The 19,053-nt window shown below is 47.3% G+C and overlaps 1 protein-coding gene across 1 annotated transcript in view; it reads left to right on the top strand.

Moving 5' to 3' along the window:
* Positions 1-14,465, top strand: part of TNR (tenascin R) — a 91,090-nt gene extending 76,625 nt beyond the window's left edge. Inside the window, exons 17-21 of the mRNA XM_061160769.1 lie at positions 1,725-1,876; positions 3,328-3,424; positions 8,711-8,872; positions 13,232-13,395; positions 14,346-14,465. Of these exons, the coding sequence (XP_061016752.1) occupies positions 1,725-1,876; positions 3,328-3,424; positions 8,711-8,872; positions 13,232-13,395; positions 14,346-14,465 (695 nt within the window). The remainder of the gene's footprint in view (positions 1-1,724; positions 1,877-3,327; positions 3,425-8,710; positions 8,873-13,231; positions 13,396-14,345) is intronic.
* The last annotated feature ends 4,588 nt before the right edge of the window (positions 14,466-19,053 follow it).

The following is a 19,053-nucleotide window of genomic DNA, read 5'->3' as shown; positions in this document are numbered from 1 at the left end:
TTGTTGTTTAGTTTCTAAGTCATGTCTGACTCTTGCGACCCCATGGACTGTAGCCCACCAGGTTCTCCTGTCCATGGGATTTCCCAGACAAGGATACTGGAGTGGGTTGCCATTCCCTTTCTCCAGGGGATCTTCCCCGCACAGGGATTGAACCTGAGTCTCCTGCTTGGCAGGCAGATTCTCTACCACTGTGCCACCTGGGAGGCCCATATGATGTTCGTTAATCATTTCCTGTCTGAATAGATGTAGATCCAGTTAACTATATCATAGGTTACAGTCCCCATTTTAGTAATGTAAGGAGCACTTGACCTGGAGTCTGAAAACCTAAGTTCAAGTGAACAGAGGAAGTCACATGATCTTTCTGAGCTAGTTTCCTTCTCTGTAAAATAAGTCTTCAATCTATAACAATGTCTTCCTCTCATGTTTCTTGCGAGAATTACATGGAAATAAATGCACATTTGGTAAAGTACTAGTTCTATAGGAATATATTGTTATTCCCCCGTGGAACATGCCTGAAGCAGGTGGTGGCTTGTTCTACCGTACCTTAAATGGAAGGGAATCTAGTCCATGGTGTGGCAGCACGCTGAACAGTCCTTATGCAGGAGGAGTTAACACATCTCCAAGAGGGGGCTTGCATAAAGCCTACCAAACCACCAGAAGCTCTTACGAACACAGATGTTTCATTGAGGTTGCTCAGGCCCACTGGGTGACTCTCCAAGTGGCTTTCTGTTATATGTGCTGTGCACTGGTTCTGCCACTAGGGGCCACTATAGGTTCCCATGAGGTCCCTACCCCGCCTCTCTTTATGATTCTGCTACAGTTTGCAGGAGGCAGAACCACAGCAGCGCACCACCCTTTCCATTGACCCAGAGATCATATATTTACAGGGCACCCAAGCCACTTTTCCTCCCATGGCAAGCTCTGCCTTTAACTAGCTCCATCAGCTCCTGCAGTCCAGTAAAGCTCCTCCCATGGGACCTTTGCTTTCTGGCTTGCCTGTTGAGCATTAAAATCTGCCCTGAAGCCAAGCTCTTCAAGACACATGATTTAAGCTTCTCTTTCAGCTAATTAGATATTGTTCTACAAATTGGGCTGTTCTCTCTGAAAGATGAGCAGCAATTTATTTCCTCTGCCCTCTCCTTAAACTTAAACTGAACTGTAAAACATGGCCATTTGATTGTTTAGTCCAATCAGGAGATTATTTTGCAGGAGAAATAGATATCCATCTTCTTGCTAATACTAAGCCTGTTTGGGGCATTCCTTATGGGTTGCTGTGAAGATGGCGGGCGGCTGTGCTTAAATCCCTCTCATTCTTTTGAGATGTGGGCTCTGCGGTGATTTATTGTGGCCCATGTATCTGTAATCATCGCCTAAGTAACCCATCACTCTCTGTAATAACATACCTTCACCCTTGCTGGATGAATATTTTTATTATCCTCATCTTTCTGATGAGAAGACGGATGCCAGGAAGTCAGGCTATTTGCCTAAGCTAAACAAGTGGGGAAGTGGGGGAGTCACACAGTGAACCCAGCTCTTTGGTCTTCACATCCCATAAAGCTGTATATTGTCTGATAAACCCAGCATCAGTTGAAGATTCAGTGAGGATTCCTTACCGCTCTTGATGAAGCACTGTCAGACTCTAAGACATTTTACAGTCCAAGGGGCTCTCATGCATAGTGGGAGGTCCCTACCGCACTATGGAAACTGCCTCTTTTCCTGTGCAGGGGGCCGGGTCTTCCCTCATCCTCAAGACTGTGCTCAGCATTTGATGAACGGAGACACTCTGAGTGGGGTTTACACCATCTTCCTCAACGGAGAGCTAAGCCAGAAGTTACAGGTGTACTGCGACATGACCACCGATGGGGGTGGCTGGATTGTAAGTACCTATGGCTGTTCTCTGGGCATGCCAGCATCCTTGATGCTTCCATCCACCTGGCTCGGCACCCATCCATCCACACTTCACTATGCTTTGGCCATTTTTTCATCCACTCCCCCCGCCCCACAGGTCCACTCTGGAACTCTGCATCATCCTCAGGGCCCTTGTTCAGCAGCCCTATCACAGGTTTGACCAGGCAGAGGAAGGAATAAGAATATGAGGCTGCAGTGGTCCAGCCAAGAAAGGGGGACCCAGGAAAGTGACTCCTTCTGGGGAGATAGTTCATGAAGGAGGGTGCCAGGGAAAGGGAGAAGTAGCTCAGAGAGGCCCAGGGGTCTTGCCTGCTGAAGACTGCAGCTATGATAAAGAAATAGAGGAGATGAGTCCCTCGTAGGAGGAGGGAAGTCTCTATGGGGAGGTGATCACTATCTTTCTATGGGAGAATCACATATGGCAAAGCAGTTAAGGGATAGAATGTGGATCGCCACCTATATTTACAAAGGCCACCCCTGTCTCCACCCTTTCCTGACCTCTCTAGTTCTTCCCCATAGTCTTCAGGGAGCAGAAGTGGTGAGGAAAAGAGAGAGTCCATTTCCTATCACCCTCCTCCCATGTCCGATAGGGCAGTACACAGAGAAGAGAATGGGCAGCCTGGCGAACGGCCTCACACATCACTGCAGGCCACTATGCAGATGGAGTTCTGGCAGCCTGGCCCGAAAGCAGCCCAGCATTAGCTGAGTCAGTGCAGATGGAAACCCAGCCCCTCCACCCTCCTTCCTCCTGAGGATCCCGCCTCCAGCACCAACACACCATGCTAGATTTTTCACAGTGCCAAATGGATAGTTGTTGAATGGAGTCAAATGGTGGCTGGGCTCAAAACAGTCACTCTTGGGAGATGTTTTTCTTTTATGTTTCTGACATATTTGTGCCTTCTTCTTAAAGCATAATTGGAAGTTGAAGTCGAGGCTGATGTATTGGAGATTAAATGAAATTAGCACTTAAACAGCTCGGAAAGTGAATGACACACACTTGCTTTGCCTGAAACAAGATGATGACATTACTGGCTGATCTGAAATGGGTCCTGTTCTTCTGGTGAAAAATGCTTTCTGCTGCATGCCATGGTGTGAAAAGATGGATTTGAGAGCCTAGCCTATTTCCCTTGACTATCAGGGGTTTGATATGTATCCTGAATCCTTTCTACATTGCAGGGGTGCAAATTAGTGTCAACATTACACCTCAGCCTATTCATCAAGGGCCCCTGTGCTTTAGAGAAGGGCTCCGAGCATCTCCTGCCATGACCACTGTGCAAATACCGAGCTCTCTACTGCAGTGGTCCTTACCTGAGTGTCTCTGTCACTGCAGATATAAAACTCAGTTGCAGCAGTTTTATTCATTGGAGTTTATTTTCCTTAGCATTTTTCTTTTTCATTTGTCCCCCTCTTTCTTCACAGGTATTCCAGAGGCGACAGAATGGCCAAACTGATTTTTTCCGGAAATGGGCTGAGTACCGTGTTGGCTTTGGGAACCTGGAGGATGAATTTTGGCTGGGTAACGCCCCCTTTTTTGTTTCCCTTGGAACGCTACTCCGGCTTTTTGTCCATCTCTCTCCTTTCTGTGTCCATCTGGGATTATCAGAAACCCTGGGTCTGTTGAGAAGTTGACAGCTCGTGAATTGCTTTCAGTACCTCATGCTCTGTTTGGCCTCACTATTGATCTGTTTTTATCTTGTTGTGGTATTTTCCTCTTTGCTCTGTCTCTTCCCATCCTCATTAATAGTCTCTTATGCTGATGGGTCTTGACGTGAGGCAACTTTTCCAAAGGGAGTGAACTGCCTGGTGGGGGAAGGGGGCAGAGGGAGCAATAAGCTGGCTGGTCATCTCTCAGAAGCCAGGCATCAGCCAGCCAGCCTGCAGGCCAGGAGAAAAATGAGACAGTCACTCAGACCTTGTTCCTTGGAGGGATATTATTACCTGACTTGGGATGGAAAAGGAAAAATGAAAATGACATTAGAGGTGACCGGCAATTTCCTAGAGGTCTGACACAAGTGGGAGGTGTAGATTGAGAACTGAACTGGTGTGAGAAGGTAAACATAACCCGACCCAGGCAGATGGCAGAGGAGCCAGTTCCAGAAAGCAGCACATTTATTATTCCCTGCATCTCCCTGTTAGATTTTCACAGTGATCATGAAGGGAGGCCAAGGAAAGGCAATAATTGTCTTCTATATCTGTGGTCTCCTCTCTATCCCCCACTCAGCCTCACCATCTTTCTCTTGGACCCTCCTATAAGAACCCCGTAACTGGCCTTCTGCCTCCTGGATCAACCATTGTCTACATGGCCACTAGAACCATCTCCCTCATGCCAAAATCTGAGCAATGGCTAGCCCCATTTGTAGAACTTTTAAATGAGTCCCCATCACCAGCACCTTAGCTATGGTACAAGGCCCTCCCCTTAGGCCTGCTCCCCACCACCAAGAACCCCATTTCCTCTTCCCTACACCCTCCAACTGACACCAGACTCCAAACATTTTCTTATTGAAGTATAGTTGATTGGCAGTGTTTCAAGTATACAGCAAAATAATGCAGTTATACATACACACATAAACACATATATCTATTCTTCTTCAGATTCTTTTCCATTATGAGTTATTATAAGATATTGAATATAGTTCCCTGTGAGATATACAGTAGGTCCTATTGTTTATCTCTTGGGTTAGTCAAAAAAGTTTGTTTGGATTTTTCTGCAAGGTAGTATGGAAAAACCCAAACAAACTTTTTAGCCAATACAATATTTGTATATAGTAGTGTATATCTGTTAACTCCCAATTCCCAATTCATCCCTCCCTTTCCCCAGACTCCAAAGTCTTAGAATCACTAATGTTTCCTTTGCAAGGAACCTCTGCCTATCAACTCTCCCCCACCCCCCATATACCTTGCTGTGCTTCTCTGCATATTCAAAGCCTCAGCTAACCTCCTCTTCCCCAGTAGGACCTATCCTATCCATTTTTCTCTAACTTTGCCTGCAGGAGCAGTCTCTCTCTTTTGTGGCCCAAATCAGGGTCTGTTTTCCTTTCTGTCTCTCTTGACTATACTATGTAAACCTCTTTCAGGCCTGGGACCTAACCATATTCGTTTTCAACCTCATTACCTGTCACAGTGGCTGAGGATAGTAGGTACCTAAAGTGTAGATACCAGTCAATCACTCAATTGATAAGAATTTATCGAGTGCCTGTTAGACGCCCAGATCTGTATTTGCTGATGAATGTAATAAAAATAGAAGGTAAAATAAATAAATAAATAAATAAAAATAGAAGGTAAAAATCACATTATAAAAGGAAAGAGAAGTGAATAGGAAAACATCCTTGCCTTCTAAGAGCTTGCAAGCAGCTTGGGAGGTAAGTGTAAAGCATAGAAATTGATGTGCCCACAGCAGACAGTGCTCATGCTTACCCAATCTCAGCTACTGGACACCACAGTCACCTCTGGGAAACATCTGAACTGTCGCACACTTGAATTTTCTATATATCACTTTTTAAAAAAATTATTTACTTGGCTGTGCTGGGTCCCAGGTGTAGCACATGGGATCCTCAGTTGCAGCATATGGGATCCAGTTTCCTGCCCAGAGACTGAACCCTGGCCCCTTGCATTGGAAGCTTGGGGTCTGGACCACTGGACCACTAGGAAAGTCCCTATGTATCATGTTTTAAAAATGAAATCTATTCTTTTGTGAAAGAAACATCACAGCATTGCCAAAAACAGAAAGCTAGTCATCATGTGCCATAAATAAAAGGGAATCTTAAAAATAAATGCAATGAAAACAGCAAAAATATTAAATGCCAGTTGTTGCTGGTGGTGTAAAAATGGAGATTAGAAAGTGTTGAGTGTTAAACCACAAAGTTTTTGTTGTTGTTCCTGTTCAGTCGCTAAGTCATATTTGACTCTGCAACTTCATGGACTGCAGCACGCCAGGCTCCCCTGTCCTTCACTATCTCCCAGAGTCTGCTCAAATTCATGTCCATCGAGTTGATGACGGCATCCAACCGTCTCACCCTCTGTCGTCCCCTTCTCCTCCTGCGTCAATCTTTCCCAGCATCAGGGTCTTTTCCAATGAGTCAGCTCTTTGCATCAGGTGGCCAAAGTGTTGTTTGGAGCTTCAGCTTCAATATCAGTCCTTCCAGTGAATATGCACAAAGTACTAGATCCAGACTGAAAGGAACAGTTAGAATCAGGGTTAAGGCTTCCCCTCCATCTATGGAGAAAGAGACAGAATTTGGGAAAACTGTTCTCCCTACACGTTTAAAGTTATTCAGTCCTTACTCCAAAAATGTCTTCCCGGGTGGTTCAGTGGTAAAGAATCCACCTGCCAATGCAGGAGGTTCAGGAGATGCTGATTTGATCCCTAAATCGGGCAGATCCCCTGGAGGAGGAAATGGCAACCCACTCCAGTATTCTTGCCAGGAATATCCAATGGACAGAGGAACCTGGGAGGCTACAGTCTGTGGGGTTGCAAAGAGTCCGACACAACTAAGCACATTCCCCAATTACTTCTCATGTCATCAGAGATGCCCTCTCACACTCAGAAACACTGTACTGATCTATGAACTAGGCAGCAGATATTCAGAGAAGGAAGAGTCAGCTTCCTGCAGAAGACATTGAGAGGTGAGTAAGAAGGATGGAGGAGGGAGGGGGACAAGAAAAGAGGGAAGGCAGGGATACCGTTGACATGAGCACACGGGAAAATGAAAAACCATCCAACCAGAGCAAAGATGCAGCTCAGGCAAAGAAGAAAATGAGGTAAGGTGGGTTGAATGAAGGCGTTATGGTCCCTAAAGTGGGGAAGGGAAGTTTTGAATTAACACCATATGTAAGAGGGAGCCAGGGAGGGCTCTTAAGTAGAAGCACAGCCTAGTGATGTATAGTGTGGTGGCAGTACTCAGGTGAGGGGTAACAGTCTGACCCACAGTTTATGTTGTAAGCTGGGCTCCCTAGAAGCAAAGTCTGACACTGGGATTCTTGTTCAGGTCATTTATTGGGCGAGTGCTCTCAGAAGTGAGTGGGGGAAACAGGATAGATCTTGATGGGAGATTAGCATCAGTCTGATCCTCAGGGAAGCTCTAGAACATGAACTGCTCCTCAGAGTCAGTCCCCAGTGGGGCAAGGGGGCTGGGATTTGATAGCCCCCCCTCCCACATCAGGCACTGATGGGGCTCTGCCCCAAGGCATGGGGGAGGGAGAGGGTAACTTCCAGAGTGAAGCAACTCCTGTTTGGGCAATAATCCAAGGAGGCAACTGTGAGCTGTTAGCAACTGGGGGTTATGTCCACTGACCAGTTAAAGGGCATCTGGGCAGGGCACCACCAGGATCCACCATATCACAATCCAAGTGCAGGGCACCAGTAACCTGGCAAACAGCAAACAGTTATATAACATATAATATGTAATTAACATAAGGCTTTAACTCTCAAACAGGACAGGGAAACAGGAAGATCCAGGTGACCCGCCATCAGCCCTGTCACCTCTCTGGACTTCAGCCACGTTTTCAACAAAACAAACAGACTAGCCTAAGTAATTTCTAAATTCCCTTCCATCTGCAATTTTTTCAATTCTAAATCATGGTGTACTCTGATAGATATCAAATGTCACAGCAAAGCAAGAGGACCCCAGTTCAGTAAGCAGGTGGAAATCAGGAGGACTCCAAGATCACCAGCAATGTGGGGGCGGGGGCAGTTCAAAGTCTGGGCAGGGAGGTCAGAATCAGAAAGATCCAGAGCACAGCCAGCCAGAGCAAAGAGACAAGAAAATGCATATGGGAAAATATCACCAAAAAGGATCTGGGCTCTGCCTACCTCTGGACTCCTGGGGTTTGCACCTATAGATCAAAGGCTAGGAAGCTTAGAGGCCAAGGAGACAGTGGCGGGAGGGCCAGGGGTGTGGGGCCGGGGCTAGGGGGGAGGGTTCGTGACTGACCAGATAGACGAGTGCAGAGGTGGCAGTGCAAAGATGTAACAGGTAGATCCGAGAGACAGGAACTGGTGTCAGGAGACAGGGGACAATGTCCTCTGACCCGGTTATGGGAGTCTCAGGAGGGCTGAGGCAGAGATCAGGAAGGGCAGTGTAATTAAAGGTGGGTGGAGCCCCCTCCCAGGCTACTGGGTAGGATGTGCAGATCCTCTGGACCCCGAGGGTCCACTCTGAGTTCCCCTGATCAGTGCTCCTACCTCGTGCTTCCCATCACTCACACCAAAGGAGTCACACCCCAATGATGCTGCTCATCATTTTCAACCCACACTGTGGTTTGGAGTGGGAGGTGATGGGGGACTAGGCCAGGAATCCTATGGCTCAGGGCTTGTTGGTTACTGAGTCAGTACTTGATGGCAGGACCCCTGAGCTGACCTGCAGTGGGAACTCACCAGCAGAACTAAGTGGCTTTTATGCAGGAGGAAATTCAGAGTCTGGTAAGGTCTGAATGGTCTTCCCTGGTGGCTCAATGGTAAGGAATCCGCCTGCCAGTGCAGGAGACGCAGGTTCAGTCTTGGGGTCGGGAAGATCCCCTGGAGTAGGAAATGGCAACCCATTCCAGTATTCTTGCCTGGGAAATCCCAGGGACAGAGGAGCCTGGAAGGCTACAGTCCACGGGGTCACAGAGTCAGACATGACCTAGCAACTCAACAGCAACAAGGGTCTGTTTGATAACCACCTGGGAAGGGCTAAAAGCGAAAGCAATCCCAGTACTCCTCCTTTTTCCCAGAACATCTGTTTTGAGGCCACAGTCACCTTCTGCCACCCATGTCCGAAGCCACTGCGGCCAGGCTCACTGCGTTCTTGGCTCTTCTCCACAGGGCTGGACAATATACACAGGATCACGTCCCAGGGCCGCTACGAGCTGCGCGTGGACATGCGTGACGGGCAGGAAGCCGCCTTCGCCTCCTACGACAGGTTCTCTGTTGAGGACAGCAGAAGCCTGTACAAACTCCGCCTGGGAGGTTACAATGGCACCGCAGGTACCCGGGCCCCCAAGCAGCGCCCAAGGGTAGTGGGCGTGCAGTGGGGCCCCACGCTCGAGGCCTGAGCTGCTCTGGGCAGTCACAGCAGCGCCCAAGGAGCTGGTGAAGTCCCTGCAGGCCGAGGAGGAGGGTGGCAGGCTGGAAGCACTGGCTCTGGTCCAGGCTGCCCCCCACCTGGATTGAAACCATCCCCTGGAGGAGGGCATGATGATGCACTCCAGTATTCATGCCTGGAGAACCCCATGGACAGAGGAACCTGGCGGGTTCCAGTCCATAAGGTTGCTAAGAGTCAGACACGACTAAAGGGACTTCGCATGCACGCAAGCTCCCCATCACTCAGGTGACCTGCAATCAATTTCTCAAGCACTTCAGTTTCCTCATCTGGAAAATCTTAATAATGATGCCTGCCCTAGTTCACAGAGCAGACAGAAAAAATAATGTGATAAATAGAGTGAAAGTGCTTTTTGAAGTTAAAAAAAACTACCATGTGAGGGTGAAGGATTATTTTTCTTGTCTAGATTAGTCAATATGGGCTCTCATCCCATGAAAGCATAATCATCTATTGTCTGGATAGAAATCTCCCCTGCAATGACAGCTAGGAAAATCTTCTTTGAACTAATGAAAATAAGACAGATGCCCCATTCTGAGCTGGCCCCTCCTCTATCAGCAGTCTTCATCACACCTCCATCAGGGAACAAACAACAGTGCTACATGTCCCCGCCACGGGCCACATGTCTTTTCAGTCCTCCACAAGAACCCATACATGGTCACGTTTTCTGTAGATTTTACGACATTTTCACTAAGTACAACAACCATCTCTATAAGCTCTGTTGCATTAAGAGTTTTATCAGGACATCATATCCCAGTCTGATTCTTAGGCTCTGCCAATCTATTTCCTAGGTTCCCTTCTAGTACATATCCTAAGACCTGTTTTGCCACATATTCCACTATTTGGTACATGGAGTTATTGGTCTTTTCATTAACTCCAATTATATGGCTAAATGCTACAGTATAAATTTAGCAACATTTTTAAGACTCTTAGAATTAAGAAGATCATCAAAGCGTTGCCTCTCCCACGACTGCATCTGCTCAGTCATTTCTCTGCTCAGCCAGGTGTCGTTACTCCAAAGAGAAGACATGCTTCCCCCTGTTGTTTTTCACATGAGAGATCATTCCCCAGGGCAGTCAGACCTGCCCTAAGTGCCCCAATAAAAGACCCAATTTTCCCACACTTTGGATGTAAAATAGTCATTTGAAATGGAGTATATGATACAAAATGTCGAACCAAATCATTTCAGAAATAACCTGATACCAATCACTCCCTTAAGATTAGAATCGTGCCTGCAGAAATCCGTTCTTATTTCCCCCACAGAAAGACAAGCAAGCCCTCCCACTTGCTCACATGGCTGATCCCCTCCCTCCTCCTCAGCGGCCCCAGACTGTGCTCCTACCTGTCGAACTTGGGCCCTCCTTCCACAGTCTCTGTGTAGCTCTGTCTCCCTACTGGACCCCATGGAGGTCACAGCTGGTGGACTCTGCCCTACTGTCACGTTTCAGAGGCAAGTCCCACCAACAGTTTGGCCAATCATCAAAAATGAATTGTGATCTGACCTCTTAGGTCAAATATTCAGTTCATCTTCTTCAAACGATGAGAAGCTAGGCTTATGTAGGCCCCTTCTCTGAACAACTTCACACAATGGTGGTTCTTTCCAGACTGGAAGGTCTCCAGAGAGGAGGAGCCATCCTCTCTCTGGCATTTACTATTGCCCAAGTCCCCTGGCCTTTACCTTGCATGTTGCTCATCTTTATTGGCCCCACTAGAACAGTGGCCTCTGTGGCCTTCAATGCCAAGTTCAGTCCCTTCTCCCATCTCCATTGTTCTCAAGTCTGCAAAAATCCAAGTCTCTAACCAGGACTCTTAATTGAATTGGAGCTGAACATTACAAGTCAAATTAGGGCTAAAAGGTTGTTGAGCAACCTCTAAAAGTTCATCATGCAAATTGTGAGGACTCATAAGGAGCATAAGGCATGACCTCTGCAAGAACTAAACTTCCATCTGAAAAAGAAACAGTTTGGAAGCAACTCACCACAAAATGAATGGTACTCACTTCCAGTTTAACCTGCATTCAGAGAAGGGGGGTCTGGGAGGTTGAAGAAGGCTTCATGAAAGCAGCAGCATTTGTCTGGGATCCCAAGGGGAAGGCAAACATTCCAGGGAAAGAAAATCCTAGGGGAGAAGTCACAGAAGAAGCAGTTAGTGTGGAGGGAGGGCAAGTGCAGAGGACCTGGCTGCCCAGGAAAAGGTGTGAGTTGAGAAAGAATAGAAAGGAACCAGGTGGAGTAAGGTGGAGTCAGACCCTGAAGGGCCTTAAAGCCAAGGGGACAGAGGAGTTCTATCTTCATACGGTGGGCAGTGGGGAGCCGTGGTGGGTCCTGAGTGACACAGTGGACGTGGAGTTTTAGGAAGATCCATAAATAGGATAAAGTAAACCCGAGTGAAGAGCAGAGAGCAGCTGGACCTGCTGCATTAACCCTGCAGGAGATCCCAGGAGCCTTGACTGCTCTTAGGAGTTAAGAGTATAAATCTGACAGCAGTTTGAGAGAGAAAACCCAAGACTCAGATAATAGATGGACTGACCGTATGAGGTGGATTTATGAAGCAGGAATGGGAAGGGGGCCAGATCTGGGGAGGAGACAAAGACCAACATCAGGATCATATCTGAGACAGCAGCAGGCAACATCCACAGTGGAAGCAGGAGAGAATAGTTCCCAGGGAGTGAGGAGGGCATAGTTCCCAGGGAGGGCAGCTTCTAGGTTAGAGAGATAAGCAGGAGACGAGAAGACAGAAACATGGGTAGAGACAACAGAGTCAGGGGACTGACGGTAAAGAAAGAGTCTCTAGAAAGTAGGATTAAGTCAGGATTTTTTTAAGACACAGGGATTGAGTATGAGTTAGGGTAAGAAGAGATGAAAATGCTAAAATATCCATATATATCTATCTCTATTTGTATCTATATGAAAAAAGGAAAAGTAAGAACTCTTTTCTGCTTTCTCCAGGACCTGGAAGAGATGGGAAAGAATGAGTTGCAGGTCGGTGGGATCATCTCTGAGTGGAGACAAAGCCTGGTTTGTTTAGAGACTGAGAGAGGGAGATAAAAAGGATGGCATAGAAATAATGACATATGTACTTAGGGACAAAGCTGGCCTGAATGGACCAGGCTTCCCTATAAAAGAAAGACCATCCTCCTAAGAATTAAATTGTGACCAGAAGCACTTGGAGGCATTGAGTGGCTACTATGAGTGTGGACTCAGGAAGCCACAGGATCAGAGCCATGAGTTCCCCTGGCTTAAAGTGACCTTGGATGCATCTACAACAGTCATTCAATAGCATGAACCCCTTCACAACATCTCTAACCACAAATTCTGCCAGAGGTTTGGCCAATAGTTATAAATTAATTATGGTCTGATACCTCACTTCAAACACTCAGTTCATATGAGTGGCCTGCACAACATCCCAACAAGAAACTCTCCAGCTTCTAAAAATAGAGATCTCCCCATATTTCTAAGTAGTCGATCCCATTTATCAACAGCACTAATATTTAGGTGATTCCTCCTCACACATTTAGCCAAAATACGCCACTTCACAGTCTCTACCTACTGATCCTCATACTTCTCCAAAGAGTGTCTGTTTGGTGGAGTTCTGTTTGTTTACTAGATAACCCATCAAATATTTGGAGTCAGTGATCTAGAACCTTGTCTCCCCTTGCAAGTCTGCTTTTCCCCAAGATACAGCCCTGGTTTTCCCAATCACTTCTCCTCTAATATGGTTAGGATTTTCTTATCATCTTGCTTCCTATGGACAGAAACTCCAGTTAGCTAATGTCCCTCTTCACACATGGACCCTAGTTCTGAACAAGGGGATACTGGATGTGACCAAGGCCTGATGAGCCATGCGGAAAGCCAGGCTGCATGGTGGTGACCCAGATTAGCCAGGGCGGCATGACTCATCACTGCCTCCTCTGAGACACAAGGAGCCATCCATGCCTGTGTCCCAGTGCTGGCCTGGCGGAAACAGACAGGAATGGTGAGGTGGAGCTGAGTGGACAGAGTTCTGAGCAGAAGATCAGGGGAATGAGGAACTGAGTTGGAGAGAGCAGCACAGATGTAGTGGACCCCAGGCGTTCGTGGAGAAAGAGCTCAGTATAGCCAGGCTGAAGCTGAATAGACACAGAGAGGTAAGCGGAAGGTCTCTTAAGCAGAAGCCAGGTTTGTTGGGCCTGGGTCAAATGTCCAGAACGTTGTGACAAAAGAATGACAGATTGGACAGCTTCAAGCATGTGTTTATTTTTTCCCCAGGGGACTCTCTCAGCTACCATCAGGGCCGCCCATTCTCCACGGAGGACAGAGACAATGACATAGCAGTTACCAACTGTGCCATGTCATACAAGGGGGCTTGGTGGTATAAGAACTGCCACCGGACCAACCTCAACGGGAAATACGGCGAGTCCAGGCACAGTCAGGTGGGTGAAACTCTGCCGCTGCATAGATGAGCCATGCAGCCCACGTGCCTTAGCTTCACGTTCGAAGTGCACAGGTGGGCCTTGCATTTCCCTTTAAAAAAGATACACTCAGAGTGTTGAGAACGGACTATTATAAAGAGGAAAATAACGCAGACACTGAGATAAGAGCAGGGCAGAGTCAAAGCCAGAGGAAGAAAAGGGGAACACACCTGGACTCGGGAGCTAGAACTCACCCAGAGAAACCTTGGCGAAAAGTCAAGTCCCATTTCATTTCCTCCTCTAGGATATCCCGTGAAGAGCTTCTCAAGTTCAGGGACCGCTTCACAGGCCCAGCTTCATCCAAAGAAGTATCCTAGGAAGGGAGAGAGCAGGAATAGCAGTGTCAATGAGACCGTGTCTCCCCACTGGAGACCACATACCCATCAGCTGGGCTGGGCGGTAGGGTGGCCAACTGGGACCTCTCCAGTTTTAGCACAGGAAAGGCCAGAAGCCAGGGGCACCCCTTAGTCCTGGGCAAACCAAGGTGGCTGGTTACCTGATAGATGGAAACTACTTATCGCTCCCATCAGGAGTGGGCCGTCAAAAACAGTTATGCTCTTCAGAACGCTTCTATACTGTATAATCTGAAATTCAAATTTATTGGTGCATGTAAATCCTGAAAGCCCAAACCAGAAAGCCAGTGATAAGGAAAGACCTGCTACGCATTCCTAATATAGGCCCAGACCACAAGCAGGCCTAAAGAAGAGAAAAGCTAGAAAAACAAAAATCTCTGGGTTTTTTGCCCTTATTGTAGGGGGAGGGAACTCAGCCACAAAGCTTCATGTTCATGGAAAAGGGCTAAATGTTCCTCTTGGATTCCCCCTCTCAGCCAGCACCCTCTTTCTTTTCAGACTGGGAGTTCCCTTGAGTGGGGAAAGGTGATCTGACATGCTCATCTTTCTCCTTCCCAGGGGATCAACTGGTACCACTGGAAAGGCCATGAGTTCTCTATCCCCTTCGTGGAGATGAAGATGCGCCCATACAGCCACCGTCTCGTGGCAGGGAGGAAACGGCGGTCCTTGCAGTTCTAAGCAGTGGGCGGCTGCGAGCCAACTGACCTTTTCTGTCATTTGTTTGTACTTTATAATATGAAACAAGGGGTGGGGGACATAGAAATGTGCTTTGCAACATGTTAAGAGTGTTTGAAGGAAGCGGGATGTAGCAGGAACCAGTTGAGAATCAGCAGCTCATGGTTTCTGCTGCCTCCGGGCCTGCCCCTCAGTCTCCATGCTCCCTCCTACCCAGCCATCCCTAACCATCCCCTCTTTTCCCACCAAGGAGGAACAGTGAGACATTTTCTTAAAAGACCAACTCAAAACCAGATCGTGGAGTCAGATCGGTGACAGGCACGTGCCTTCTTTCCTGCCCTCCTTCTGAGATGCCCTTAACTTCCAGGAACCGAGCTCTGGTCACTGCCTTCGGTGGCTGGGTTCTCACACCAGCCCCGAGAAGAAGCCCCAGCAAGAGAGCTTTGCCAACAAGTCCCCTTAAAAGGAAACATTTTAACCTCACCCTGTCCCAACAACCCAAGTCCTTTGTAATGGGCCAAAGATTCTCATTGAACATTCTTAGTCTTACCAGCCAAGTGTCCTCTGTCACCTTTCAAGAGGAGGGGCCTATTTTCCAGCCAACCCATCCTTTGCCCACTTCCATCCTACCTTAAGGTCCCCTGTGGCCTCACAAGCCCAGCCACTGTTTTGGATTCGAGTTCCCAAGGTGTTGCTTGCACCTGGCCTGGGCTGCACAGTGGCCGTGTGCCCGAGGGTCATAAGTCCCTGCCGCCTCCCTCAGGTCAACTTTCTTTGAAGCTGGAAGGTGGAGAGAGTTATGGTTCATAGCACTTTGGGGTCAGGCACTGAGGAAAAGGCAGAAGAAACAGGTCTGGGTTCCCCTCGGAACCTGTCATTGAGATCACAGGTTCCATGGGGAACATAGATCCCACCTAGCTCCATTTTCTCTAATTCTGGTCCTATTTGTCATGGATTCTTTTTCCTGAATTGCAAACTAAAGCCTCAATTCTGAGGCTCTCATTTCAGCCAAGCTCTCCTTAGGGCAAGCGGCTTAATAAGAGTCAGGAGAAGTTATATGACCAGCCAGCCATTCCCCTGACTGATAATCTCTGGGAAGAGGTGGAATTTCAGGGTTTGGGTTTCAGTTTTCTCCTCTTTCTTTTGGTCCAGTGAGAAACAGGAATGACCTCCTTAATGAGGTGAGCTCACAAGAAGCCTTTCTCCATCTTCTTTTATTATTCTGCCTTTGAGAGGAAAAATGAAAAGTGCCAGAGGAAATTACATCTAGAAATCCAAAGGTGAATAGGGGAGAAGGATGGGCCTACCTCCCGTTTCATGAGACGTGCTCTCTTCGCTAGCATGATTTGATTTTTACACCCAAGAGAGCTGGAGGCTCTAAAGTCATGACCCTTCAACTTCTCCAACCAAATGTCAGCTACAAGCATTCCTGTGGTGTCTGCCAAAATTCATGCCCAGTCTCCCCAGCCACTTGTTTCCTCCTCTCACTTTTTCCTTAAGGCCTCAGGTTTGGTTGTTTTGTAATATCCACCTTTAGTCAAACTGAGGCATCCTGGGCCTTTCCCAGCCAATCACTGGATGAGCCTGAGAGTTGGCAATTTTCTAATGGAAACATGCACAGTGTAACTGAGCTTTGCTAAGCAGGGAAGGACAGTCCCCCAGGCTGACAACCACGTTTCTGATGTAACAAGGATGGAGTCAGTCGCCCCTTGCCCTCTCCCTGTAGTAGATCTTCAAGGTCTTGCTCACTGCCATGGTGTGGGCGTGACTGCCAGACCAGTGGTGGGAATGGAGGTGACATGCCCATTTCTCAGTTCACCATGGGCTTCAAAAAACTAGGGGGAAGGAAGAAGAAACAGAAACAATCCTTTCAAGAAACCTGATAATTAAGATTTAGCTAGAGAGTGGGAGCCAGATGAACACCAGGAAGCTTGTTGAATGCGGAACCTGGGGTCTCAGGGGTGGGCTCTGCTGTGTTTTGGTGCTATGACTTCAGGAAGATTGTTTCACCTCTTGGGGCTTCAGTTTCCTCATCTGGTTGGATGAGACTAGAACAGCTTCTAACTTCCCTTTCAGTTCTGATGGTCAGTAAGGCTAGTCTCTGATCTGAACATGGAAATTGGCATTGGTGAGCGAGCTCAACTAAGTAATGAAAATTCACTAGAAGCCCTGCTTTATGAAAGAGACAGAGAGAAAAAGAAAATCTGATTCCAAAGTCATCAGTAAAACATATACACATGTGCATAGACACAGCCACGCACACACATACACACGAAAACATTGCAGAAAAGACTGCCAAGGAAGTGGTTGGATTCATTTTGTCCATAAAAGCAGAACCCGGGGTCCCGGGTGATACAAGTACAGCCCACCTCATTGAGGGAACTGAGATGGGAAAAGATGATGGGTCCTCATGTTGTCAATTCAGGTGAAAGCCAAGAAACATCAATGGGAACCAAAATCTGTCTTCTACTGAAACCATTTTACCCTATGGAACATTTTTATAAATAGTATCAGCAGCACTGCCTAGATTCCTGTTAAAGAATTTCAAAGCAAAGAAAGGAACTTCAAAGACGAGCTCACCTAACTTTCTATAAAAAGGATTTATAGATTCCTTTTATTAGGTAGAGCGATTTTCTCACAAGTTTTCACCATTTTTAAGAGACACTGTACCTCAGTATCTCCCCAAGGTCCGTGATCAACTGGACTCAAAGCTTCATAACATGATTCATGGATTCCTGCTTATCCTGTTCCTCCAAGCACCTGTGCCCTTCCCAAAGATGGATCCAGGAAACAATAGTCACAAAGAGCTCACCCTCACACACCACAGTTTCCTTCAAGGGACTCAGAAGGAATAGAGGCGGACTCTGCTCAGAAGCAGTTTAACGGCGGACACATCAAGATATGTGTTTATAAAAAAGAAAAGAAAACACCCTACCAATGACCTCAATAGGCTCACCATCTAGACCCGAGACCCAAACAGTTTCTTCTTGCATCTCCCCATGAGATAATTTCAAACGCAGTAAACACTTTCTCCAGGTTTATTTCTGGAAGATGATGGAGCAGAGGTAGGGAAGAGACGACAAATTTGTGGAAAACTCCTGCCGGCCTTTAGATTCCCTTGTGGCTCAGCTGCAATGCAGAAGACCTGGGTTCAATCCCTGGGTTGGGAAGATCCCCTGGAGAAGGAAAAGGCTCCCCACTCCAGTATTCTGGCCTGGAGATTTCCATGGACTGTATAGTAAGTTCTGCCGCTGCTGCTGCTAAGTCACTTTAGTCGTGTCCGACTCTGTGCAACCCCATAGACGGCAGCCCACCAAGCTCCCCGATCCCTGGGATTCTCCAGGCAAGAACACTGGAGTGGGTTTCTATTTCCTTCTCCAGTGCATGAAAGTGAAAGTGAAGTCGTGTCCGACTCTTAGTGACCCCATGGACTGCAGCCCACCAGGCTCCTCCGTCCATGGGATTTTCCAGGCAAGAGTACATGGGGTCACAAAAAGTCAAACACTAGTGAGCGACTTTCACTTTCAACTGGAGGAGTGAAACTTGCTAAGCATGACCACAAGGTGGCGCTGACATCTCCCAGTCACCTTCTGATGATGGGGTTGAGGACACAGTGCCTCCAGGTTTTCAGAACTCATACCAAACCAGGAACCAGGAAAACTAGCTGACTGATCTGTAAAGGAAACAACAAAAATGGTAGCAAGAAAATGCAAAGCAAAATTCCAGAAATAGCTTAATCCACCCTACCCTTCATCTACCAGATCCCCACTCCACTACTCATGGAGTATGTAAGATACCCAACACCTATGCCCTCCCACCTGGGAAGCCACCAGCTCTCTGCACAGTGAAGCTGTTATTTCAAAGACAAATGTGAAGAACCAAGGTTGCCAATGAGTTCAGTGCCAAACCAAGCAATCTTTAATCACATTTATACTTTCAAAATCCAGTCGCAGAACTGAGCCATAGATTAAGGGACAACAGGTCATTATGGAATCTTCTCAAAGAGTCCTTTTAAAAGCATCATTTGAGAGAGGGTTTATGACTTCCTCTTTGTCCTCTCTTCTGGAGGATAAATGGGATCTGTGAGAACAGTGGGTACAAGCTGAGGGGGTTGAAATAGACTAGCTAGTGGCCTGGGGCATGCAAACATTTTTCCTTTTCTTTTTTTACCCTCCACTCAGAATTTCAGGAAAGGTGGAACCACTTACTCAGGATATGTGCTTTTCTATGGTTTTCTTTCTTATCACCAGACTCCTATTCAATCTAATGCCTTACTTCCATTTCTTTCCCTCCAAAGGGGACACTAGGGCATCCCAAGTGGCTCAGTGGTAAGGAATCTGCCTGCCAGTGCAGGAGACTTAGATTTGATCCCTGGGTTGGGAAGATCCACTGGAGGAGGAAATGGCAATCCACTCCAGTATTCTTGCCTGGGAAATTCCATGGACAGAGGAGCCTAGTGGGCTTCTGGGAAGAGCCAACTCATTGGAAAAGACCCTGATGCTGGGAAAGATTGAGGGCAGGAGGAGATGGGGGTGACAGAGGATGAGCTGGTTGGATGGCATCATTGACTCAATGGACATGAGTCTGAGCA

The sequence above is a fragment of the Dama dama genome, chromosome 14 (genome assembly GCF_033118175.1).
Source record: "Dama dama isolate Ldn47 chromosome 14, ASM3311817v1, whole genome shotgun sequence".
Taxonomy (NCBI): domain Eukaryota; kingdom Metazoa; phylum Chordata; class Mammalia; order Artiodactyla; family Cervidae; genus Dama; species Dama dama.
This window is presented reverse-complemented; position numbering and strand designations above follow the sequence as displayed.